Here is a 26,741-nt window from a genome sequence, read left to right on the forward strand (position 1 = left end):
AGTACAAACAACTCAACAAAAAGAAAACAAATAACCCAATCAAAAACAACAACAACAAAAAAAAAAAAACAGGTAAATAGACCTCAGATGGCCAAGAGGCACATGAAAAATTACACATCATTTATCATCTCAGAAATGCAAACCAAAGCCACAATGAGACATTATCTCACACTTGTGTGAATGACCCATACTGAAGTGGCCAGAAATGACAAGTGTTCACAAGGAGGCGGAGAAATAGGAATCATCATACATTGTTGGTGGAGATATAACCTGGTCAGCCTTTGTGAAAAACAGTGTGGAGTTTCTCAAAATATAAGCTAGGTCTACATAATGATCCAGCAATTCCACACCTAGGTATCTACTGAAAGAAAGCAAAACACTAACTTAAAGGAATATACATACCCCTACACAGTTTGGCAATATTTACACTATCAATATATGGACACAAACCCAGTCCAGATGAGTGTATTAAGAATATGTGGATAAGGACCTCCCCTGGTGGCACAGGTGGTTGAACGCCACACTGTGAAGCTGTCTGCAGCCTCTGCATTGAGGGTTTGATCCCAGCTGACCAGCGAGGGTCCCACATGGCACAGCAGACCTCTCCTGTCACGCCTGCTGCTCCCCTCAGCAGTGTACTTCGTTAGTCAGCCTGTTCTGTTCCCCACTCTGTCTCTGGTGAAGGCTCTTGCCCTCCCACACATCTGGACTGTACCCCAGTTCCTGTGTAAATGAATAAATAAATCTTTTAAAAAATTTTAAAAAATAAAAAAATTTAAAAAATAAAAAATGGAAAACTACTGAGAGATATAAAGATGAACTTTTGTCATTTGGAACGACATGGATAGAACTGGAGGGAATAATGCTAAGCAAAATAAATTAGAAAAGGGGTCTCCTTGGTGGTGCAAGGGGTTAAGACACAACCTATGAAGCTATTAGCAGCCATAGCAGCACAAGTATGATCCCAGGCCAAGGAGCTACCCACAGGGTGCAGCAGACTTCTCCCATCTCACTCACTGCTCCCCTCAGTAGTGTATTTCAGTTAATCCACCTGTTTTGTTCCCCTTTTCATCGCTGGTGAATCCTCTCACCCCCCACACCTCTGGCCTGTACCCAAGTTCTTGTATGTATAAGTAAATATATCTTTAAAAATAAATAAATAAATAAATCAGAAGAAAGACAAATATAGGGTGTTCATTTATATGAGGAATATAGAGAAACAAAACAAAATGTCACACAATACCAAACCAAAAACAAACCCCATAAATCTATTTCTAGAATGAAGTCTGCCAGAGGGTAGGGGAAGTGTAGATGCAAATGTGGAAATGGGTTAATGAAATACAGTGGGGGACTATGGGTGCCTTTTTGGAAGTGTGGTGTGATGACATTCATATGAATAGGTGTGATCCTAAACCTCTGAATCACATATAACATTGTAAACCAATGTTAGTCAATAAAATTTAAAAATATAATAAAGTGAACTGAAAAAATTATGAAATACAATTTTGATTAGGAACTAATTAATATTTATATTATAGTATTTCCGACTTATCATACAATGTACCAATTTGTATTAATATAATAAACTAAATGGTATAACCAGCAGTAACATTCTTTGTATACACACAGGGGTCTGAATTTATTTTACAAATTCTACATACTTCATTGTTTTCATTTATGAGAACAATATATATAATATTTCAGAATTTAATATATGATAAAATAGATATCTCTCCCTTTGTCATTTTTGAAGATTATTAATCTACTTAAAATCTATTCCTCACATACTACATCTTTAACTATGTTCCTCACTCCACTAAATGCTGAAGTTGGTGCCTCTCCATTCTTTTCTTCATATTAGCCCCACCTAGTCACTCAAAAGAACATAGGTTCTATCACTTTCAAAGAGAAAAATCAAAATTATATCTTATGGAACTGTTAAATCTTTCAAATAACATCTTAGCCTGTATAGTTAAATGTCAGAGAGTAGTCCCCAGCTTATAAAAGACCAAAAGATAGGAATTCAAGTAAACCCTGTTTTAACCACTAACCAAAAATCCAGACTAGACATCTGCAGACAGAGAATCAAAGAAATTCATAGAAATACTAAGGAAAGTCATACAGAAATTGCGGAGAGAAACAAAGGGGAAAAGAAACAATAGAAAAATAAAACATAAAAAATAAATAATCAATAATGGACATAGGTTAACAATGTGTGTGAAAAAATTCCAGCCATCAAAACTGTGTTTACAAGAGGCCCATGGATAGACAAAAGATAAAAACAAACTAAAAGTAAATTGCTCTAATAAGGTTATCCATGCTAATAACTTAGAGAATAAGTCAGGAACTCCTATTCTTATATCCAATAAGCTAAATGATCAACTTAAAAATGAAATCAGGTACAAAGACTGACACCATGTAATGAGCAAAGGGACAACTCAAAGAAGCTATAACTCTTATTAATATTTATGTTGTGAATGTAGGAGCTGCTAGTTATACAAAGCAACTATTAAAAGACCTAAAACAACACATCAACAAAAATACAGTTGTTAGGGATTTCAAAGAAAATAATGATACAAAAGGACAGATCATCCAGATCAGAAAATTAACAAAGAAATAAAGGTCTTAAATGAAGTATTAATCAGATAGATTTACTGGATATTTACAGAGTTTTCCATCCTAAAAGCAATGAATAACTTTCTTCCCCATTGCCATGGAACATTTTTAAGAATAGATCATATACTGTGACATTAAACAAACCACAAAATATAATAAAATAGAAATTACATCAAGTATTTTCATAGAACACAATTTCATAGAAATTAAAGAAATCCTGGAACAAACCAAAATATGTATCAACAAAACAAAGAATAGATAGAAAAAAAGTAGAGATTAATGAAAACAGAGACAAGCTACCAAACCCTATGGTATGCTTTTGAAAGCAGTACTATGCTAGAAGTTCATAGCAATAAAGACCCAAGTTAAAAAAAAAAAAAAATCCAACTTAACAATCTAACTCTGCAACTGAATAAACTAGAAAAAGAACAGCAACAACAAAACAAAAAAAAAAAACAGTAAAAGGCAAGAAATACTAAAAAATAGAGCAGAGATAAATGAAATAGAAAACAAAATACACATTCCAAATGATCGTGAAAACAATAGAATATTTGAAAAAATAAACAAAATTGACAAGCCATTAGCTAAGTTTAAAAAGCAAAGGTAAAAACCTGTATCAACAGAATCAGAAAATGAAGAGTTGAAATTACACAAAAACACAGGATCATAAGAACCTATCATAAAAGTCTCTGTGAAAATAAATCAGAAAACCTAGAAGAAATGAACAAATCCATAGACTCATATAACCTCCCAACATTGAACCAGGATGAAATAAGCAGTTTACACATTACAACCACAAGTGCTGAAATTGAAAGAGTAATAAAAATCCTCCTAAGATCAAAAGTTCAGGGCTAGAAGTTTTCATCAGTGAATTATACAGAATATTTCACTAAACTTATACAGAATATTTTCATCAAACTTATACAGAATATTTAACACCTACCCTATACAGACTCCTCCAAAAAACTGAAGAATTAGGGGATCTCCCCAATACATTCGATAAAGCCAATATCACCTTGATGAGAAAACCATAGAAAACAAAGTACAAAAAATATATATAGACCAAAATCCCTAATACATATTGATGCAAAAATTCTCAACAAAATCCTAGCAAAACACATATAACAACATATCAAGAGAATCATCTACCACGATCAAGTAGGCTTCACCCCAGGAATGAAAAGACAGTTCAACATACATAAATCAATCAATCAATGTCACACAATAGATGAACAAAAAGGAAGACAAACCACATATCCTCCCAATAGATGCCAAAAAAGCATTTGATAACATCCAAAACCCATTTATGACAAAACCCCTCCACAAAATGGGAATAATTGGAAACTGTCTAAAATTATAAAAGTTATGTATATTAGAGACCTACAATCAATATCATATGCAATGGTGAAAATCTGAAAGCACTGCCACAAAGATAAAGTACAAGTCAGGGATGTCCACTGTCACTATTGATATTCAAAAACATCATGGAACTCCTAGCTGAAGGAATTAAATAAGAAAAAGAAAAAAAAAAAGGAATCCATATTGGAACAGCAGAAGTGAAATTATCAATACAAGTGGATCACATGCTAATATACTTGGAGAAATCAAAAGATTCTACCAAAATACTTCTAGAAATAATAAATGAGTACAGTAAGGTGGAAGAAGACAAAATCTGAACACAAAAATCAGTGGCATTTCTATATGCAATGTATTTGAAGAAAAGAAAATAAGCAATACTGTTTCATCTACAATCACACCAAAAAGAATGAAATTCCTAGGAATAAACCTAACAAAGGAGGTAAAGACTTTAATAATGAAAAAAAAAAAGAGAGATGGAAAGGTACCTGGTGCTCATGGGTAGAAAGAACATCATTAAAATGGCCATATTAAACAAATCAATTTACATATTTAATCTATCAAAATATCAATGACTTTTTTTAAAGGAAATAAAACAATTATCAAATTTATATACATCCACCAAAGGGTCCCACATGGCTAAAAAAATCTTCAGAGAAAGGAAGAAATACGTTGGCATCACACTTCCTGATTTCAAATAATATTACACAGAAACAGTAATCAAAAACAGTGTGGCGGGCCTCCTTGGTGGCACAAGGGGTTAAGTGTCAGCACTATGAAGCTATCAGAAGCAGTGACTCACATGGCGCAGCAGACCTCTCCTGTCTTGCCCGCTGCTCCCTTCAGCAATGTATTTCAGTCAGTCTGCCTGTTCTGTTCCCCACTCTATCACCAGTGAATCCTCTCACTGCCCCCCTCTGGCCTATACCCCAGTTCTTGTATGCATAAATAAATAAATCTTAAAAAAAAAAAACTGTGGCACTTGGACAACGAAAGAAACTCAGACCAATAGAAAAATTGAAAGCCCCCCAAAAAATCCATATAAATATGAAAGCTAATCTTCAACAAAGTAATTAAGACCACAAAGAGGAGAAAATACAGCCTTTTTAATAAATGATGCGGGGAAACATGGATAGCCACATGCCAAAATGTAAAGCAGGAACCACATTTAACACCATGCACAAAAATTCATTGAAAATGGAGTAAAGATTTGGACATAAAACTGAAAGTACAAAGTACTTGAAAGAAAATATAGGGAAGAAACTGTAGGACATCCACCACAAAGACATATTTGGGAACACAACTTGAGCAACAAGGGAAACAATAGAAACAAAAATACACAAGTGGGACTGTATCAAGCTTTAGTTTTTGCACCTCAAAAGAAACCATGATTAAAAACAAAAAAGCATCCTACAAAAAAGGAAAAAAAATATCTGCTACCACAAATCTGACAGAGTTTATTTCCAATATTTACAAATTACTTACACAATCCAACAACAAGGAAACAAATGACCAATTAAAAAATGGGCAAAGGGGGTCTCCCTGGTGGTGCAAGCGGTTAAGTCAGCACTGTGAAGCTATGGACAGCCACAGCAACATGAGATAAATCCCTGGCCAGGGAGTTAATCCACATGGCGCAGCAGACCTCTCCTGTCTTGCCTGCTGCTCCCCTCAGCACTGTCAGTAGATCTGCCTGTTCTGTTCCCCACTCTGTCTCCAGTGAATCCTCTCTCACACACACACACACACACACACTGGAACTCTGTCCTACACCCCAGCTCTTGTATGCATAAATAAACATAAATCTTTTTTAAAAATGGGCAAAGGACTGCAATAGACACCCATCTAAAGAAGATATTCAGATGGCCTATAGACATATGCAAAAAGTCCAATATCACTATTATAAGAGAAAAGCAAATTAAAACCACAATGAGATATCATCTCACCCCTGTGAGACTGGGTCATATAAAAAAGAACGGAATTAACAAATGTTGGCAAGGTTTCAGTGAGAAGAAAAATCTGTAATCCACTGTTGGCTGGAATGCTAGCTATGAAGCCACTGTAGATAATGCTATGGAGATGTCTCAAGAAAATAAAAATGGAAATTCCATTTAATCCAGCAATACTGCTGGATTTTTACATCTGTGTTCATTAGGGAGATTAACCTGTAGTATTCTTTCTTTGTGTTATCTTTGTTTTTGTTATTAATGTAAAGTTAACCTCATAAAATGTGTTTGAAAGAATTCCTTCCTTCTCCATTTTTTAAAAGAGTAGGAGACTTTAAGGTATTACTTTGTCTTCGAACATTAGGTAGAACTCACTTGTGAAGCCATCTGGCCCTGGATTTTTGCTTTTGGGAGAGTTTTGATTATTGTTTCAGTTTCCTTGCTTGTGTTTTTTTCAATTATAAAAGAGCTTTTTTTTATTTCTTCTTCTTCAGATTGATTATTTTCATATAGGAAGGCTACTGATTTTGGTGTGTTGATTTTGTATCCTGCTACCTTATGAAACTGTTTGACTATTTTGATTAGTTTTTCTTTGGAGTTTTTGGGGTTCTCTATGTATATTATCATATTGTCTGTAAAGTGTGATAGTTTTACTTCTTCTTTCTCTATTTAATTACCTTGTATGTCTTTTTCTTGTCTTATTGCTCTGGCTAGCACTTCCAATATTATATTGAGAAGCAGTGGCGAAAGAACACATCCTTGTCTTGTTCCAGATCTTAAGGGAAATGCTTTCAGCTTTTCACCATTGAGAATAATATTGACTGTGAGCTTGACATATATGGCCTTTAATATGGTAAGGTATGTTCCTTCATCCTGAGAATTTCGAGGGCCTTTATCATAAATGGATGTTGGACTTGGTCAAATGCTTTCTCAGCATCTATTGATGTGACCATATAGTTTTTATTTTTCTTTTTGTTGATATGTTAGAATACATTTATTGATTTTTGGATGTTGAACCATCCTTGTGGCCCTAAAATAAATCCTACTTGGTCACGGTGAATTATCTTTTTGATGCATTATTAGATTCTGTTGGCTAGGATTTTACTGAGGATTGTTGCATTAGTGTTCATTAATGACATTGGCCTGTAGTTTTTTTATTGTGTTGTCCTTGCTTGATTTTTGTATTAGTGTAATGTTGGCTTCATAAAATGTATTTGGTATTATCTCTTCCTTTTCAATTTTGTGCAAGTGTTTGTGTAGGATAGGCACTAGTTTGATTCTGAATATTTGGTAGAATTCATTTGTAAAGCCATCTGGTCCTGGGCTTTTGTTTTCAGGGGCTATTTTGAATACTGGTTCCATTTCACTGCTCATAATTGGCCCTTTTAGGTGTTCTATTTCTTCTTTATCTAGCTTCAGATCACTGTGCAGTTCTACAAATTTGTCCATCTCTTCTAGATTGCTGAACTTATTTGCATATAAATGTTTATAGTAATCTCTGATTATTCTTTTGACGTCAACGGAGTCTGTTGTAATTTCTCCTCTTCCATTTATGATCCTATTTATTTGTGCTTTCTTCTATTTTTTTCTTTGTGAGCCTGGCTAGAGGTTTGTCTACTTTATTTTTTTGAAGAACCAACTTTTGGTTTCATTGAACTTTTGAATTGTTTTTTAACTTCTATTTCATTTATTTCTGCTTTAATTTTCATTATTTCCTTTCTTCTGCTGGATTTTGGGGGTTTTTATGTTTTTTTTCCAGTTCTTTAAGGTGGGAGATTAGTTTGTTTCTTTGAGTTGTTTCCTGTTTCTTGATGTGAGTCTGTATTGCTATATATTTTCCTCTTGTAATTGCTCTTGCTGGGTCCCATATATTCTGGAGAATTGTGTCCTAATTATCTTTTGTCTTAAGGTAATTTTTAATTTCTTCTTTAGTCTCCTCATTGATCCATTGGTCTTCCAGCAATGTTCAATCACCATGACGTAAGATTCCTTGCTTTCTTTTCATGGTTTATTTCTAGTTTGGTTCCTTTATGGTCAAAAGAGAACAGCTGGTATAATTTTGATCTTAATGTATTTATTGGTGTTTGTCTTATGTCTCAGTATATGATCAATCCTGGAGAATGATCCATGCATACTTGAGAAAAATGTGTACTCTAATTTTTTTTGGGTGCAGTGTTCTATAGGTGTCTGTTAAGGCCATGAGGTCTAGGTCCTTGTTTAGAGCTCTACTGTATTTGTTTACTTTTTGCCCCATTGACCTATCCATTGGGGAAAGAGGTGTAATGATCTCCTACTACATATGTATTTTCTCTAATGCCTGTTTTCAGAGATGATAATAATTGTCTGATATATTTTGATGATCCTTCATTTGGTGAGTATATGATGTTGATGAATTGTCTTCTTAATCATAATGTAGCAACTGTCTATGTCTCTTTAAACACATTTTAGTTTGATGTCTATCTAAGTATATATGTTTGTCTGATGTAAGTATAGCTGTTCCTGCCTTATTTTTTTTGGCCCATTTGCTTGTAGAATTAGTTTCCAACCTTTTATTTTCAGCCTATGTTCATCTTTTGTAGTTAAGTGTGTTTCCTGGAGGCAGCAAAAGGTTGGGTTCTGTTTTTTTGGTTTTTTTAAAGATTTATTTATTTATTTATATAAGCACTGGGTACAGTCAGAAGCGCGGGAGGGTGAGAGAATTCACCAGAGCCAGAGCGAAGAGCAGAGCAGGCTAAGTACACTTAGCAGAGCAGGCTAAGTGACAAAGTACACTGCTGAGGGGAGCAGCGGGTGTCAGGAGAGGTCTGCGTGCCATGTGGGACCCTTGCCGGCAGCCAGGGATTGAACTGGCACTGCAGAGGCTGCGGGCAGCCCAGCGCTCAACTGCTGCACCACCGGGGAGGCCCTGGGTTCTGTTTTTTAATGCAGTCTGCTATTATGTATCTTTTTATTGATGAGTTTAGTCCATTTACATTTAGAATTAACATTGATATGGTGGTGTCTGTATTTGCCATGTTGTTTTTCTTTTTGTGATTTTATTTCTTGTCTTATTCTGTTTTTATTAATTCCTCTGTTGGTTTTAGCTCTAGGACTTCTTACAATATTTTTAGGAGTGGAGGTTTTATCATAATGAGTTTTTGTAGATTCTGTTTGTCTGAGAAGGTCCTTATTTTTAATTCATTGAGGAAGGAGAGCTTTTCAGGGTATAGTATTCTTTGTAGGTATTTGTTGTCTTGGAGTTTGTTGAATATGTCACTCCATTCTCTCCTTGTCCATAGTGTTTCTTCAGAGAAGTTTGATGTCAGTCTGATTGGTTTTCCTTTATAGGTTATCTGTTCCTTTCCCCTTGTCTGCTTCATTATTTTTTCCTTGCCTTGGACTCTTGAAAGCTTTACTATTATGTGTCTTGCTGTAGTTTCCTTTCGTTGTGCTAATTTGATGTTCTTCTCTCTCCTTGTATGTCTATTTTCATCTTCATTATGGTTGGGAAGTTCTCTTCCACCATCTTGTTGGACAGTTTTGGTTCCTTTGTACCTCTCCTGTATTTCTGGGATTCCCATAACTCTTATATTTCCTTTCCTCATGGTGTCAGACAGCTCTCAAAGTGTTTCTTCATTCTCTTTCCTTCATACTTGTCTTTCCTTTTCTTTCTTGGTTCTTTTTATTTCTGTATCTATGAGAGTACTGATTAATTCTTCCATTTCATCAATCTCTTTTCAATGCTTTTCCCCTTGTTCTTTAGCTCCTCTGTAAATCCTTTTTTTTTTAGATTTATTTATTTATTTATTTAAACAAGCACTGGGTACAGTCAGAAGCACGGGAGGGTGTGAGAATTCACCAGAGCCAGAGCAGGGAACAGAACAGGCAGACTGACTAAATACACTGTTGAGGGGAGCAGCAGGCGCGGCAGGAGAGGTCTGTCACGCCATGTGTACCCTCACCGGCAGCTGGGGATCGAACCAGTGTTGCAGAGGCTGTGGGAAGCTTCTCTGCCCAGTGCTCAACCGCTGCACCACCAGGGGAAGTTCTCCTCTGTAAATCTTTTGATCTCCGGTGTTTCTTTCATTTCTTTCTTTAGGAACTCAATTTCATTCTCCAGATCATTACTTGTTTTTCTCATATCGTTCTTTTCCTTTTCATCTTCTTTATGTTTTTCATTTATGATGATTTTATTTTCTCTATCTGGCAGACAGAGGAGTTCTTCCTTGTCATTGTTGTTGAGTTTTGATGTCTGATTTTCTTTCTGTGGCGTGTCCTTCCCCCAAGGGCTTGCTTGGTTATTTGTATTTTTCCTTTTCCTTGTTGCTTGTTTCCTAATTTGTTCTATGTGTTGGGTCACTGTGCCACTGGTACTGTCAGGCATTTCTCTGGGATGTCAGAAACTGGTGGCCAGATTAAGGCTAGCATTGTTACACCAAAACTACACTAGTTTAGTGATACTATTGATATGTTGATGGGTGTTGTCCTAGAAAATCCCCCACCCTGCATTTACTTCGGTTTAGAATGGGTCTTAAGGTCTTTGTCCTGCAACTCCCTGTGTTGCAACAATGGATCCAGGGCTGCACTTCCCCAGTCCCCTCAGTTCACCTCAGCGGCAGATACCCAGGTCAGCTCCAAATCACAGATGTGCACAAGGCCTGGCTTGTGCATACTTTTCAGCTTACTTCTGACTGCAGAACTTGCCCTCTCTCAGTTCCACAGAGGTTTCGTGTAGTCCCTAATGTACAACTTCCTGTCTTGCAACAATGGTGCCTGGGATGAACTTTCCAGGAACCTATAGTCCACCTCAGCAGTGGATCACCCTCTCAGCTCCAAATCACAGATGGGCTCAGGGCCTGTCTTGTAAGCACTTTTCAGCCCACCTCCATCTGTGGAACTTGCCCTTTCTCATTTCCACAGAGGTTTCCTGGGGTCCCTGACCCGCAACTCCTTTTCTTGCAACAATGGTACCTGGAGTGTGCTTTCCCAGTACCTGCAGCTCACTTCAGTGGTATATCTCCCTCTCAGTTCCAATCACGAATAGGTTCAGGGCCTGGCTCATGTGCACTTTTCAGCTCACCTCCATCTGCAGAACTTGACCTCTCTCAGTTCCACAGAGATCTCATGGGGTCTCTGACCCTCAACTCCCTGTCTTGCAACAATGGCACCAGAGCTGCTCTTTCCCCCAACAAGATTTTTTCTTGACCTCTTGTTCCTTTTTTAAGCTGGAAGTCTGTTTTGTTTGCTGTATGTATGACTGTTCCTACCTTCCTTTGGTTATCATCTGCGCACACAATTGTTTTCCTTCCCTTTATTTCCAGTATATGTTTAACTTTCATAATTAGATTTGTTTCTTGGAGACAGCAAAAGGTTGGATTCTATTTCCTTATCCAATTATATATTGTGTATTTATTGGTGCTTTCAGTCCATTAAATTTTACAGTGACTATTAACAAGTGTCCATTGCTGCCATTTTCTTCCTAGCTTCGTAGTTCTATTTAATTCCTTATTCAGTTCCTTGTGTTCATTCCTATATCTGGTTTAGATTATAAAACTTTCAATATTTCCTGGAGGAATGGTTTAGTGGACACATATTCCCTAAGATTTTCTTTGTGTAGGAAGGTGGCGTGGGCCATGCTACCCATGCTGTCTGACAAGGTCCAGGCATGGGGGAAATTTCTGAAAAGCCAGAAAGCTCCATAGCTGGCTCCTGCTACTTCCTTTCATTTGTTTGTGCCAATTATTGAAACCATGGAATTTTCTATAAGTTTTAGACTAACACAATGATGATGGCATCAGTGCCAGTTTCAGTAATGCACACTTCAGTAGTTTGAAAAAATGTACCTTCTAACATGATTGATAATGAAACAGTTTCCAATATTTCTCCATGTCCTCCAATTTGTAATTCAGTTACCATGAGTAACATTGAGTTCTCCAACAAACTGCAGTTGATAGAATTGATGGAACTGAGCCCAGTAGAAATCCCCACAAGAGAAGGTCCTGAGGCGCCCTGGGAGGCAAAATGGTCTGAGAGAAACACACCACATACTGTTCCCATGGTACTGGGACCCCTTGGTTCTATATAGAAAATAGAAGGCTGCCCTCGATTTTACAATGCCTGCTTAGCTTTGTTTTAGTTATGTAGCTTGACTGCATAAATCACGTTGCATATAGCACCTGTTTCTATTTTCTGAATAACATACATCACCTTGAAAATAAGGTAACCAAGTTAATGTAACCAAGTGACCAAGTTAATCATAGACTAGGAAAATTAGAAAAATGACTGTGCACTGTTAATGATCATTAATAATTTCTGAAACAAGCCAAAAAGAAAAAGAAAAATACCGGATGGTCTCACTCATAGCAGGAATCTAGAAAACTTAAATAAGGGACCAGGAAAATGAATATAAGAAAGTGAAAATCAAAATCAACAAAAAACTATGAACCAGAGACACTTTTTGGGGGTGGGGGGGGAGGGGAAGGATTGGGGTCAGAATGGGGCGTTTGCAATTGTATGGGGGAATATAAAAATAAAATTTAATATTAAAAAAAAAGAAAGAAAGCAAACAATGTAAAAAATTGAACAGTGATGTAAAATATATATAAATAAATAAATTATTAAAAACAGAAAAGAAAATAATTTCTGAAACAATGTAAAAGTAAAATCAATCATGATGGCATGATGTAATGATCTAATAACAATTTCTAATGTTATAAATAAAGCCCCACTGAGGCTATCAGTGGAAGATACTTGCACCCTATCAAGTGTCTTTTTCTTCTCATTTCCCCTCCCCTCATCATTCCACTTCACCTACACGGCCTAGTCCTTACGGAAACTCGGCCCCAGTCAGAGCTGGACTCCGGCAGGAAGGTTCTTATTTCTCTCTTAAACAGAAAGAGAGCCTTGCACAATAGAGTGATGTTAACTGGCATGTTTTCCTATAATATTTTATATACTTCATCCCATTTTCTTTTTTCACTTGGTGTTTCTTTGGAGAAATTCAATGTTAATTTAATCAGTGTTCCTTTATAGGATCTGTTTGTTCCACCACATCAACTTCATTATTTTTTCTTCGTCTTGGACTTGTGAGAGTTTTACTGTTATTTGTCTTACTATAATTTTCCTTTCATCTAGGTAGCTGGCTGGTTTTTTATTTTGTTTGTTTGTCTGTTTGTTTGTTTTGTTTCTTGTGTTTCTATGTTCATTTCTATGTTTTTCTTAATATTTATTTATTTATGCATATAAGAACTAGAATACAGGCCAGACCTATAGAGGACTCACCAGAGACAGAGCAGGGAACAGAACAGGCAGACTGACTGAAATACACTGCTGAGGGGAGTAGCAGGCATGGCAGGAAAAGTCTGCTGTGCCATGTGGGTGGCTCCCTGTCCAGCTGGGGATAGAACTCATGCTGTAGAGGCTGCTGATAGATTTATAGTGTTGTGCTTAGCTGCTTGAGCCTTCAGAGAGGCCCTCATTTCTATATTCATGGGAAGTTCTTATCTACTATTTCTCTACATAAGGTATTAGTTCCCTTCTCTCTCTGTTCTCCTTCTGGGGTTCCTATGATCCTCGTATTTTCTTTCTTCATGGTGTCAGATAATACCTGAAGTGTTTCTTCATTCTTTTTTGTTTGTTTCTTCTTTCTTTCCTGTCTTTCTTCTTAGTTCTTTTTAATCTTTGAGATCACTTATTTGTTCTTCTATTTAATTTATTCTACTTCCATGGCTTTCTCTTGAATTTTTTGCTACCTCCTGCTATAGCTTTATTTTTTGTTCAAAGGTTCATTTTCAAACTTCTGTTTGTTGATTGTGTTTTTCACAATTTACATTTCTTTTTCTAAGTTTTCTTTGTGTTCCCATTCTTTAGTTTTCTTAACAGTGGCCATACTGATTTCTATGTCTGCTAGATAAAGAAGATCTACCACGCTTTTGTGGTTTGGTCCTGGGGTTTGTTTTCTCTCTGTAGTCTATATACAATGGCTTGCCTGGCCATTGTATTTTTCTTTCTCCTCATTGTTTGCTTTGGTTTTGCTCTGGTGTAGCTGGAGTTTTTATTGTCTATGTGTCCTTCTCTGACAGCATTCCAGGTTTTTGCATGATGGTGCATACAGGTTCTGGTGTCTTCTATGATCTGAAGTGGTGCTGGAGCCTTCCCTGAATCACTCTATGTCTTATTCTGGTGGCTGAGAAATCTGGGGGTAAGCAACAGAATGAGTTGCTGATGACTTGCCCTGCCCAGAAGCAATGGTTCAGGTTCTGTGGTCAGCAGGTCAGAGGGTTGCTGAAATTCCCTGATACAAAGTAATGCCCCATGTAGCTGAAAATGAGGCTTGTGTCTGCTCCCAGTGAACAGATGGCTGAGCACTGAACTGGGTGCATTTTACACATGTGGCAAAGGCTTGTGTTGACAAACTAAATTCTGCAAGGCATAATGGGCTTGCAGCTGCTTCTGAGGACCTGGTGGTTCTGCTAGAATCAGAGCTGAGGAACCCTAATGCAGGAAAAGACTCTGCAAGGCCAGGTTGGGACACTGGTCTGTTAAGAGGCCCTGGTTTCTAATAAATGAGTGGAATGCACTTTACAGGAAAGGTGCATCCTATGGTGATAATCTAGACCTTCAAAAGCCTGGACTGGAGCATGTGTCTGTTCTTGATGTGCTGGTGGCAGAGTGATAAATGAGATCCATTTCCTTGGTATGACTGGTGTTCTTCATGAAAAGTTAGGTCCTGCAAGGCTGAACCTACGGCTTTCTGCTCCTGAGGCACTGTTGGTTGGGCCTGGAGTCAAGAGCACTTACTGGTGGTTACTTAGTATCCCTAATATAGCAAAGGATGCTGCAGGGCCCAGGCTGGTATCTTCAAGCTCCACTCATGTTGCCTAAAATTGCATGAGTATATAATTTTTTAATTGCTGAAGAAGTACTCTGTGTGTGTGTGTGTGTGTACACACTATATGACCATCCATTTATCTGTACAGGGACATTTAAGTTGTTTCCATACCTTGGCTATTGTAAATAATGCTACTCCAAACATAGGAGTACAGGTTTCCTTTAGAATTAGTGTTTTGGTTGAATTCTTTTCCTTACAGTGTTTCATTTTAGATAGTTTCATTATCCCTTTCAGGTTTACAAATATTTTCCTGTGAACTTTCCACTCAGCTGTTGAATAAAAAACAGAGCACTTTTTTTTTTTTTCCAATGCCACACCATATCTAGAACTTCAATTTTGGTCTATTACGTTTGTGTCACTTATCTACATACTAAACTCAATCTTGCTTCTACTTTCTTGTACATGTGGAATATAGCTAAAATAGCTGCTTAAAGTCCTCATCTATTATTTCCGTCATCTGTGAGATGTTTTTCTCATCATTCTGGGTTGAATTTTTCTGCTTCTTGTCATACTTAATAAAATTTTAATGGAAGCCACACTCTGAATTTTAACTTGCCAGATGATGAATAATTTTTATTTCCCTTAAATATTTTTTTAAGATTGATTGATTTATTTATTTATATATACAAGCACTGGGTACAGTCAGAAGCACAGGAAGGTGAGAGAATTCACCAGAGCCAGAGCGGGGAGCAGAGCAGGCAGAAGGACCAGAGTACACTGCTGAGGGGAGCAGCGGGCGGCAGGAGAGGTCTGTGCGCCATGCGGGACCCTCCTCTGGTGGCCAGGGATCAGCTGGGGATCCAACTGGAGTCACAGAGTCTGTGGGCAGCTTTGCAAACCAGCGCTCAACCGCTGCGCCACCGGGGAGGCACTCCCTTAAATATTTTTGAGGTTTGTCCTGGGATAAATAGTGTAGTGAGTCAAAATTTTTATATTTAAGATGAAACAATTGGGGAAATTAAGAAGCTGTCATTCACAGAAGGCATAATTGTGTCTGAATAAAAAACTGACTAAAAATTGGTATAATTAATCAATGAATTTAACAATAAAATATGGATCATGGGTAAAGCTAATATTTAATAAAGACTATTAGATTTCCTTATACAATAACCAAAAGTTAAACAATAAAAGTATTTAAAAGGTACCATTTACAGTAGAATATTTAAAAATAATATACTGAGGAAGTAATTGAAATAAAATGTATAAGGCTTCCACACAAAAATTATAAACCTTCAAAGAACATTTAACAAAGACCTATTTTGTAAAAGAAATAAATTCATTCTGAGATAATGTTAGAGCAATTTTAAGGTGAAGATAATTATTGAAAGATACATACATAAGATTCTCAAAGGGATAAAGAATAAAGTCCATTTTTAGAAGAAATCAAAAACAATTTATGAAACAAATTAAATTTTACTTCTGCCATAGCAATTACAATAATAGTATTATGGACTATTATAATGAGTCCTATACATCACATTTAGTTTTGAAAACAACATTAAAAGTTTGGCATTTGATAAAATAATATTATTTGGTATTCACATATTACCTGATACTCAGCAGGTCCAGGGGTAGTGAATGTTTCTTTCTGAAACATAGAAAAAGTCCTAGGAACACAAGACCCAAATGCACCTTTCTCTTGTTTCTTCAGGAAGGTATTACTTAAGTTGTCAGTTACAGTATTATTTATATTATAAAATCCAGGACCTAAAATTATAAAGAATGTCATGTTGAAGGATAAGCACAACTTTAATTCTTTTAAACTGAGTAACTCTGAAGTAAAATTATTCACAAAATCTTGAATAATATTTGATTCAATTCTATGAACTCCATAAAATGAAAAATCATAGCAATGAAAACAGTTGTCTTGGGCAAAAAGCCAGGGGGTGGAATAGGGATGGTGATTAAATGCAACAGGACATGACCCAACTTTTCAAGAATTATGGAAATGTTCTAAAATTTAATTGTAAAGGGTTGTTATCTAACCATATACTTTACCAAAATCCATTGAACTATACACTTAAATTGAATTCTTTTGATTGTGCAAAATATATCTTTAAAAAAGCAGGAAAGCAAGAAGGAAGGAAGGGAATTTTTTTAATATAAAAATCATTGAAAGTTGATGTAGCAATATTAAATTTCAATTTTAAAAAAAATAACATCATCCAATTTTCCTATCACAGAAATTACTTATTTTTCCCTTTACCTTTTAGAATGCATTTATAAACAAGAATATTTTCTAGAGCAAAAATCAGAGTGAATAATATTTCTATTACTTCATTCTGAATAATACCAAAAAACAGCTTTCTATGTATTGGAAACTAGTTTTAATCAAGATATTCAAAGATGTCACTTATATGTAGAATCTAAAAATTTAAAACACAAGATCATAGACAAAAAGAATAGGCAGGTTGTTGCCAGAGATGGAGGTGGGGAGTGGGGGACAGGAGAAATGGGTGCAGGAAGTCAAAATTACCATCTTCTACTTATAAAATTAATGTCATGGGTATGTAAGGCCTAGCATGATGACTATTGCTAATATATAAGATGATATATGTTATCCGAATTTATTGTAATGTTCATTTTGAAATGTATACAAATATTGAATCATTATGTTGTATACGTGAAACTAATATAATTCTACAGGTAAATTATACTTCAACAAAAAATAGAACAAAATTATCTTTAAAAATTCAAATACTTGAGACAAATATTTGTATGTTTTATAATTTAGTGGTTTTTTTTTTTTCAAATCAGTTCCAATGTGCACTATCCACCAAATGTTATATGGTATGTTTGAAAGGACACTGTATTTGGTTGTACTCATGTTATCTGAATTCTACTAAATTAGCTCTATAGCTGAATAGGTATAAAATGTCACTTAAATCTCATTTATTTTGAGGGTTCAAAGTGCTCATCTGAAAATGACTGCACTGACTAGATAAGTGATACTTGAAATGTGCCCTATAGATTACTACCTGTCCAAGAAGAGTGTAAACAAAAGGGAACTCACAACTAAATGAAAATTGACTATTCCATTAGCCATTTTTTAATTAATCATTCTCCATGAAAGAAATATTGTGTAGATTTACATTCTGGTGCAATTTTCACCCTTATTGGCAGCAGTTAGGAGTTGACAAATGAGCATTTTGAGTAGCAGAAAGCTAGATATTACTTTAATTCCCTTCCTTATTAAAAGTAGCCAAATCATTCTAGTCTAATCCTGACACAGAAAATATTTTCTCATAGAAGCTGGCAAGAAATCTTCCCATTTTCCAAGAACTCCCATTTTAAAGTTAACTCTCAAAAGCCTCTACCAAAATAAATAAAAATAATATGTTGTGCCAACTTTCAAAAAGCCTAAATATGAGTATGTTTTTATTCATTTGAATGCCCAAAATTCCTCTGATAGTGTTTAGAGAAAAGCTAAATATAAAGTGTATTGTCAACAACATTGATCTCATGTAGTTGATCTCATGTAGTTGATCTCAGAATCATGGGAGAGTACCATGGTCTCACCAAAATTCTTCCCCTTTAAACTGCAACAAATAGAGAAAACTAAAACTGGAAGAGGGCTCTACTGTACAATTCATCAAGATACCAGACAGACTGATCGATATGTGTATCAGTCAGTGAGTAGATTGGGGCTCCTGAAAGTAGTGAAGCAATGGCAAGGGAGATGATGGGACACCAGATCTATCCAAAACCATACTGAGAGAGGGCAGAGACAGAATGAATGCCCACACTCAAAGCCCTAGTGTAAATCACAACAGGGAATGAAAGTTCACAACTAAATCTGGGAGTCACTGAGATTGGCAGAACAGCAGTTTGGAGGACTACAAACTTTGCTCTGTCACCTCCCACAATAAGTAAATCTGTGCTCCAGTCAAAATTTGCAGCATGTCACAGAGACCTGCAATCCTGAGGTGGGGAGGAATGACAAAATCAGTTTCAATGAGGCGAGATCTAAGCAGGGAAAGATCCTGTCTGGGTTCAGAGGGAGACGGGGAAGTACAAGGACTATTTGCACAGGTTGTAGCCATGCCCACCACCGCACTGGAAGCCCAGTTATCTCCCTATCCTTTCCCCTCCCAACTGAGACCTTAATAGAGAAAAAGAAAAGATAACTGCAAAAAAAAGAAACGTATCAATGGACAGAAAGAGTATCATCCAATATGACCAAAAAAAATCAGAGTCACCTGATCAATAAGGTGGTGAAGAAATGCTACAAGTAAGTTCTCCCATAAAAACAATTAATAGGGAGAAAAAGTGGCAGCTCCCCACAAGAACTTGGGGGCACATAAGATAAAGGTGAGGCTGGCAAACTGCCCAATGAGGGATGTTGCAATAACAGAGGGCAAGAAGAGAGGAAAGCATCAGAACCCTGCTACCATTCCCCACCCACAAAGCCGGCACACTTCAAACAACAGAAAGGAGAATAAAACAAGAACAAACTAGAGATCAAGCAGGATAGTGAGTGAAAAGGAACTACTGCGTGAACTACCCACACCCTATGACCAGAAACTGTAGGGAACCATGTGGTAACTGCCACAGAGGTGAGTAAAAGGCATTAGGTAATCATAAACTCAGAACCATAAGAGGAAGATAGGGACTCTGTGGAGAGACCTGCAAACAGACAAAGGCCAGCTACTAAGCTTGTGTGGATAAACACTCACACTCTCAAAAAGCATACGCGGATCATGGCTATCAAGGTTCCCCCACCCATGACCTAGGATTGTGAGGAGATGCACAGGAGCCGATACTGAGGTGAATGACCCTCACTGGGTAATCAAGGACCAGGCACCCGGGCACAGGATCAGGATGCAAAAGGTGCCATATCTTCAGGCACTGAACTGGGCTACCACCCACATTCTAGATCAGAGCTTTGGAACTGAGAACTGGGCCACAAAGTTTAGGGCATGGGATCCCCATGATGGCAGGGCACAGGGCAGACACAGCACCCCCATGCTGTTGAGGCACTCCACCCCACCCCTCCTCTGTTCCCTGTGACCTACAGGGAAAAAACACAATTCTGGAAGGATTCTAGGAAAGGTCACTGGCACCACTTAGTGATCAGAACAAAATCACCAAATACCTGATAGTTGGATGTCAGGGATTCTACAACCACCCTCAGGCTCTGAGAGGAGGTAAGCAACAAAATGGAGGTGAGAAGGAAAATGAGGCAGGGTGCAAGACTACTGAAGGTCCAACATGACAGACCACATTCTGGAAATGAGAGCTGGACACAGGATCTGGGGTGTGGGACATACCACAACAGTGGGCACTGCATAGGGTGACAGCCAGAATTTTGGGTCTGAGAGTCCTGGAACTAGAGTTAGGGCCCAGAATTCAGAGTGTGGGATTCAACAGCTATGGGCACAGCACAAGGTGAACATGGAGCAGAGACAGCACCCAGCATGAACAATAGCCCCTGTGTTGAGGTGCTCCCCTCCCACTTCCATTTCCCAGAGAACTACTGGGAAAAAGCACAAATTGGCAAGTACAGGTATCTGGTGCCACTTAGTGGCCAGAATAAAATCACCAGCTAGCTGATAATTGATAGGCAGGGACTCTAAGATTCCTTTCTGGAACTGAGTAAATACAAAGGGAGGGAACCATAAGGGACAGTGTCCAACAAAAAAGCCACAGAATCAATACCCTAATGGAGTTTAGGCCTAATGGTACTGGACTTGGTCTGGTAAATAGTTTCCAACATCCCTGAAGAAGCACGCCAAAGAGATGCCCACCAACACCAGTGGCACAACATTCCAATCAATGCATAGAGCTAATTAGAAAGCAAACAGCAGGGAGAAGGAAAAATATAAATAACCAAGCAAGCCCACAGAGAAAGGACACATCACAAAAAGAAAATCAGCAATCAGAATTCAATAACAATGGCATGAAAGAACTTCTCTGCCTGTCATAAAGAAAACAAAAAGGAAAAAAATTATATGAGACAAATAATAAAATAGAGAACAAAAATGAGCCTTTAAGAAAGGAAATAAAAGAAACGCAGAAGATTAAAAGAATACTGAAGAAGATAAGAACTCTGAAAAAGCAATAAAAACAGAATCGATGAAATGGAAGAACAGATCAGTACTCTTGAAGATACAAACATAAAAAGACCCAAGAGCAAAGGTGAGAGAGGTACAAAGCAAAAAGAATGAGGAAACTGTACGACAATTATCAAACTCCATGAAAAAAGGAAATATGAGTTATAGGCAATCCAGAAGGTGAGGAGAGAGACAAAGGCACTAGAAATTTTTCAAGGAGATAACTGAAGATTTCCCAAGTGTGAAAAAGGAGATGAATATAGACATGTAAGAGTGAGAAAAACACCCAGTTACCACAATGAAAAGAAAACTGCAGCAAGACACATAATAGTAAGCTTGTAAAAATCCAAGACAAGGAAAAAATAATGACATGGGCAAGGGGGAAGAAACACATAACTTGTAAGGGAAAACCAATTAGGCTGACATCAAAACTCCAGAAATTTATTACAACTAAGCCTCCAAACCACAAAATTCTACAAGAAGTCCTAAAGCCAAAAGCAACAGAGGAATGAATAATAAGAACAGAATAAAGCAAGGAATAAAATCACAAGGCAAACAAAATGGCAAATACAGATGCCAACAAACCAATATTAACTCTAAATGTAAATGGACTAAACTAATCAATAAAAAGACACAGAGTAACAGGCTGGATTAAAAAACAAAATTCAACTTTCTGCTGTCTCCTGGAAACACATTTAACTACAAAAAATAAACATAGACTGAAAGTAAAAGGTTGGACAACAATCCTACAGGCAAATGTACCAAAAAAGAAGGCAGGAATAGCTATACTTATATCAGATGAAAGAGACTTGAAATTAAAAATGGTGAAAAGAGATACAGACAAACATTACATTATAATCAAGGGGAAAATACATCAGGAAGATAATACACTCATGAATATATACATTCACAAAATGAAGGAGCACCAAAATATACTAGACAATTACTATCATCTCTGAAAACAGACATTAAAGAAAATGCATACATATATATATAGTAGGAGACTTCAACACCCCACTCTCACCAATAGATCAATGAGACAAAAAAATAAAGACACTAGAGGACTAAATAAGGACATAGAACTCATGGGCTTAGCGGATATCTGTTGGACACTGCACCCAAAAAAATCCAAGTACACATATTTCTCAAACACGCATGGATCATTCTGCAGAATTGATCACAAACTGGGCCACAAGACAAACATCAATAGATACATGAAGATCAAAATCATTCCAACTATCTTCTCTGATTATAAAGGCATCAAAATAGAGATTGATCATGAAAACAAAGCAAGGAACCCTCCCACTTCATGTAGATTGGAATTCACACTATGGGAAGACGACTGGGCAAAAGAGGAGGAGATCAAAGAAGAAATTAAAAAATACTTTGCGTAGAACGACAATGAGGTCACCAATTTTCAGAATGTATGGGAGCCGCAAAAAAAGTAATGAGGAAAATATATAGCAATACAGGCCGACATCAAGAAACAAGAAAGAAAGCACTCAAACAACTTAATCTCCCATCTCAAAGAATTAGAAAAAGAATAACAAAAACCAGTATAAGGAAATAATAAAAATCAAAGCAGAAATAAAAACAGAAATTGAAAAACAATCCAAAAGATCAATGAAATCAAAAGTTGGTTCTTGGAAAAAATAAACAAAATAGACAAACCTCTAGCCAGGTTAACAATGAAAAAAAATGGGAGAAAACACTGATAAATAGGATCATAAATGAAAAATAGGAGAAATCACAAAAGACTCCATTGAAATAAAAAAAGTAATCAGAGACTACTATGAACACTTATATGCAAACAAATTCAATGATCCAGAAGAAAATGCACAAATTCCTAAAACAATATATTCATCCAAAGATGGATAAAGAAGAAATAGAGCATCTAAGCAGAACAATTTCAAGCAGCAGTAATCAAAACACTCTGCAAAAACAAAAGCCCAGGACCAGACGGCTTTACAAGTGAATTCTACCAAACGTATAGAAATGAATCAGGGCCTATCCAACACAAACTCTTTCAAAAAAATTGAAAAAGAATGATAACTACCAAATACATTCTACAAAGAATTCTACAACATTACACTAATACCAAAACCAAAAAAAAAAAAAAAGACAACAGAAAAAAAGGAAATTATAGGCCAATCTCTTTAATGAACACTGATGCAAAAATCCTCAACAAAATCCTTGCCAACAGAATCCAACAATGCATCAAAGGGATGATACACCATAATCAAGTGGTTTTATCCCAGGGGCACAAAGATGGTTCAACATACAGAAATTGATCAGTGTAATCCAACACATCAACAAAAAGAAAAATAAAAACCATATGATCATATGAATAGATGCTGAGAATGCATTCGAAGAAGTCCAACATCCATTTATGATGAAATGAAGGCCCTTACAATTCTCAGGCTAGAGGGAACACAACTTAACATGATAAAAGCCATATATGACAAACCCACAGCCAATATTATTCTCAATGATGGAAAGCTGAAGGCTTTTCTTTTAAAATGAAGAACGAGACAAGGATGCCCTCTCTCACCACTGTTCTTCAATATAATACTGGAAGTCTTAGCCAGAGCAATAATACAAGAAAAACACATACAAAAAATACAAATAGGGAAAGAAGTAAAACTATCACTATTTGTAAAGGATATGATCATATACCTAGAGAACTCTAAGAGCTCCATAGAAAAACTAATCAAGTAATCAACCAGTTTAGTAAAGTCCTATGATACAAAATCAGCACACAAAAATTAGTAGCCTTCCTATACAGAAATGTTCAGTCTGAAGAGGAAATCAAGAAAACAATCCTTTTATAATTGAAACAAAAAAATTAAATACTTGGGAGGTGAAGGACCTATACAAAGAAAATAATAAAACACTGTTAAAAGAAATAGAAAGATACAAAGAAATGGAAAAACATCCCCTGCACGTGGATTGGAAGAATTAACATTATTAAAATGGCCATCCTACCAAAAGAAATTTACAGATTCAATGCAATTCCAATAAAAAATTTCAATGACATTATTCAAAGAAATAGAGCAAATACTGATGAAATTTATATGAAACCACAAAAAAAAAAAACATTAATAGCCAACTTCCTACAAATGAAAACAAAGGAGAATGGACATATTGTACTTCCAAACTTCAAACTATACTACAAATCCATAATAATTAAAATAGTATGGTATTGGAAAAAAAACAAACACACAAACCAATGGCACAGAATAGAAAGCCCAGATACAAATCCACACATATATGGACAACTAATCCTTGACAAAGGAGCAAAGAATATGCAATGGAACAAGAACAGTTTATTCAATAAATAGTGCTGGGAAAACTGGACCACCACATCAAAAGAATGAAACTAGACCACTACCTCTCACCATGAACAAAAATCAAATCAAAATGTATAAACTAGCTGGACATAAGACCTGAAACTATAAAATATGTAGAAGAAAATATAGGTAAAACACTACAAGACATATATCTCAGTAACCTCTTTAAAGACTCAGCACCCAAAGCAAAGAAAGTTAAGGGAAAGATAAACACCTAGGATTACATCAAACTGAAAATCTTCTGTCCAGGAAAAGAGATATTAACCAAAATAAACAGATACCCCACTAATTGGGGGAAAATTTTGGCACTCCATACAACTGATAAGAGTGATCACAAAGATAATCAAAGAACTCACACAACTCAACAAGTATAATGCATTCAAGAAATGGGCAGAATAACTTAAAAGACACTTCTCCAAAGAGGAAATGCAAATGGCCAACAGGCATATGAAAAAATGTTCAACATCCCTTATAATCAGGGGAATGCAAATCAAAATCACAATGAGATGCCACCTAACACCAACAAGAATGGCACATATCAAAAAAAAAAAAACAAAAACCTAGCAACAACAGATGTTGGCGAAGATGTGGTGGAAAAGGAACTCTCTTACATTGCTGGTGGGAGTGAAAACTGGTCCAAACACTATGAAAAGCTCTCCAGAGGTGCCTCAGTCTACTGAAAATGGAGCTACCATAGGACCCAACAATTTCACTCCTAGGTATCTACCCAAAGGACACAAAAACATTGGTTCAAAAGAATACCTGCACCCCTATGTTTATTGCAGCACTATTTATAATATGTAAAACCTGGAAACAACCCAAATGCCCAAAAATAGATGACTGGATCAAGAGGATGTGGTATATATACACAATGGAATATTATTCAGCAATCAAAAAAGATAAACTCATGCCATTCACAGCAAATGGATGGAGCTAGAAGGAATTAAGCTCAGTGAAATAAGTCAGAAGGAAGAAGAAACATATTGGATGGTTTATAGTCTTCCCCTGTAGGAGGACTATAGGGGAACCAAGTAAGACATCAGGGGAAAAAAATAATACAAAACAAAACAGAAACAAACAATTATAAACCAGAGACATCATGTAGGGGAGAAGGAGGGAGAAGGATCAAAGGGAGGGAGGGAGATGCACAGGGGACTTTGGTGATGGTGAATGGGTGAAATAGTGAAGGAAATTCTATGGAAATTACACCTGATTTGGGGGGGAAGCAAACATTGTTTTTTTTTTTTTTTTTTTTTTTTTTTTTTTTTTTCTAGAGGCATGTTTTTATTTATTTGTTTGTTTGTTTTGTTTATACATGCACTGGGTACAGTCAGAAGCGCGGGAGGGTGAGAGAATTCACCAGAGCCAGAGCGGGGAGCAGAGCAGGCAGAAGGACCGAAGTACACTGCTGAGGGGAGCAGCGGGTGGCAGGAGAGGTCTGCGCGCCATGTGGGACCCTCCTCTGGTGGCCAGGGAGCAGCCGGGGATCGAACCGGCGCCGCAGAGGCCACGGGCAGCTTCGCAACCCAGCGCTCAACCGCTGCGCCACCGGGGAGGCCCAGCAAACATTGTTTAAAAAAGAACAATGATGCAAAATATATGTAAATAAAATATATATTAATAAATAAATATAAATAAAACTGTAAATTGGTCAAAGTAAATGATCAAATAAAATTAAAGGGAAAATAATCATGCAATATGCAAAGGCATCTGAGTCTATCATGAGATTTCTAAGGAGAAACTCTATAGGCCAGGAACACATCTTCAAGGTACTATTACATAAAACTACCAATAAAAAATATTCTTTCATGCAAAATTATCATTCAAATGTGATGGAAAAAATAGGTCTTCCCAGAAAAACAAAAACTAATGCAGTTCACCAACACAAGATATGACTTAAAAGAAATGTTGAAATAAGTTATTCTATAAGAAAATAAAACATGAAAGTATAATATACCTGGATGAAGTGAAATATAGAAAGAATGAGATAATTGTTTTTATATATAGGTGTAAATATATATATATATACATATATTATAAATAGATAAATAAAAATGGTTAGAGAGAAAAGCCATTAAAAACATCCATACTTACTTCAATTTGCAGAGCCCTTGCAATACAATAATGGATTTTATAAATGTGCAAGAAACCATACTTGTGTAATCCCCAGAAAAACCCAGCAAGTCTGGGACAGAATGGAAACTATCCCATGTGGTAGGCCCTTCCAGACCACAAGAAGTTCCAGAGCGGGACCTGGAAGCAATCCAAACAACACAGAACCTGGCGAGCAGTGCAGAAGGCCTGTCTGGGGATGCAGCATGGCAGGACCTGACAGAGACAATGGTGAGACGTGTCATCAGTGGCTGCAGCTGTTATAACAATGAGTCAGAGGGACAATGTTTAGAGAGACTGTACCACAGGCAAGAGTGACTATCCCTTCGATGTTAAAGATCAGACTTCAACAGCATTGATACTGAGATTCCCATTATGTCAAACAGGAGGTGGGTAAAAGAGGACCCTGGGGACTGTGATCTAGAGGACAAAACATAAA

At 36.6% G+C, this 26,741-nt stretch overlaps 1 protein-coding gene across 2 annotated transcripts in view; it reads right to left on the reverse strand.

The window, feature by feature from the left end:
• Positions 1–26,741, reverse strand: part of STPG2 (sperm tail PG-rich repeat containing 2) — a 422,672-nt gene that overhangs the window by 250,214 nt on the left and 145,717 nt on the right. For both annotated transcript variants that reach the window (XM_054688086.1, XM_054688085.1), the window contains exon 9: positions 16,337–16,494. In XM_054688086.1, the coding sequence (XP_054544061.1) occupies positions 16,337–16,494 (158 nt within the window). The remainder of the gene's footprint in view (positions 1–16,336; positions 16,495–26,741) is intronic.

Source organism: Talpa occidentalis, unplaced genomic scaffold (genome assembly GCF_014898055.3).
Source record: "Talpa occidentalis isolate TD23 unplaced genomic scaffold, MPIMG_talOcc4v2.1 talOcc4.6, whole genome shotgun sequence".
Lineage (NCBI taxonomy): Eukaryota > Metazoa > Chordata > Mammalia > Eulipotyphla > Talpidae > Talpa > Talpa occidentalis.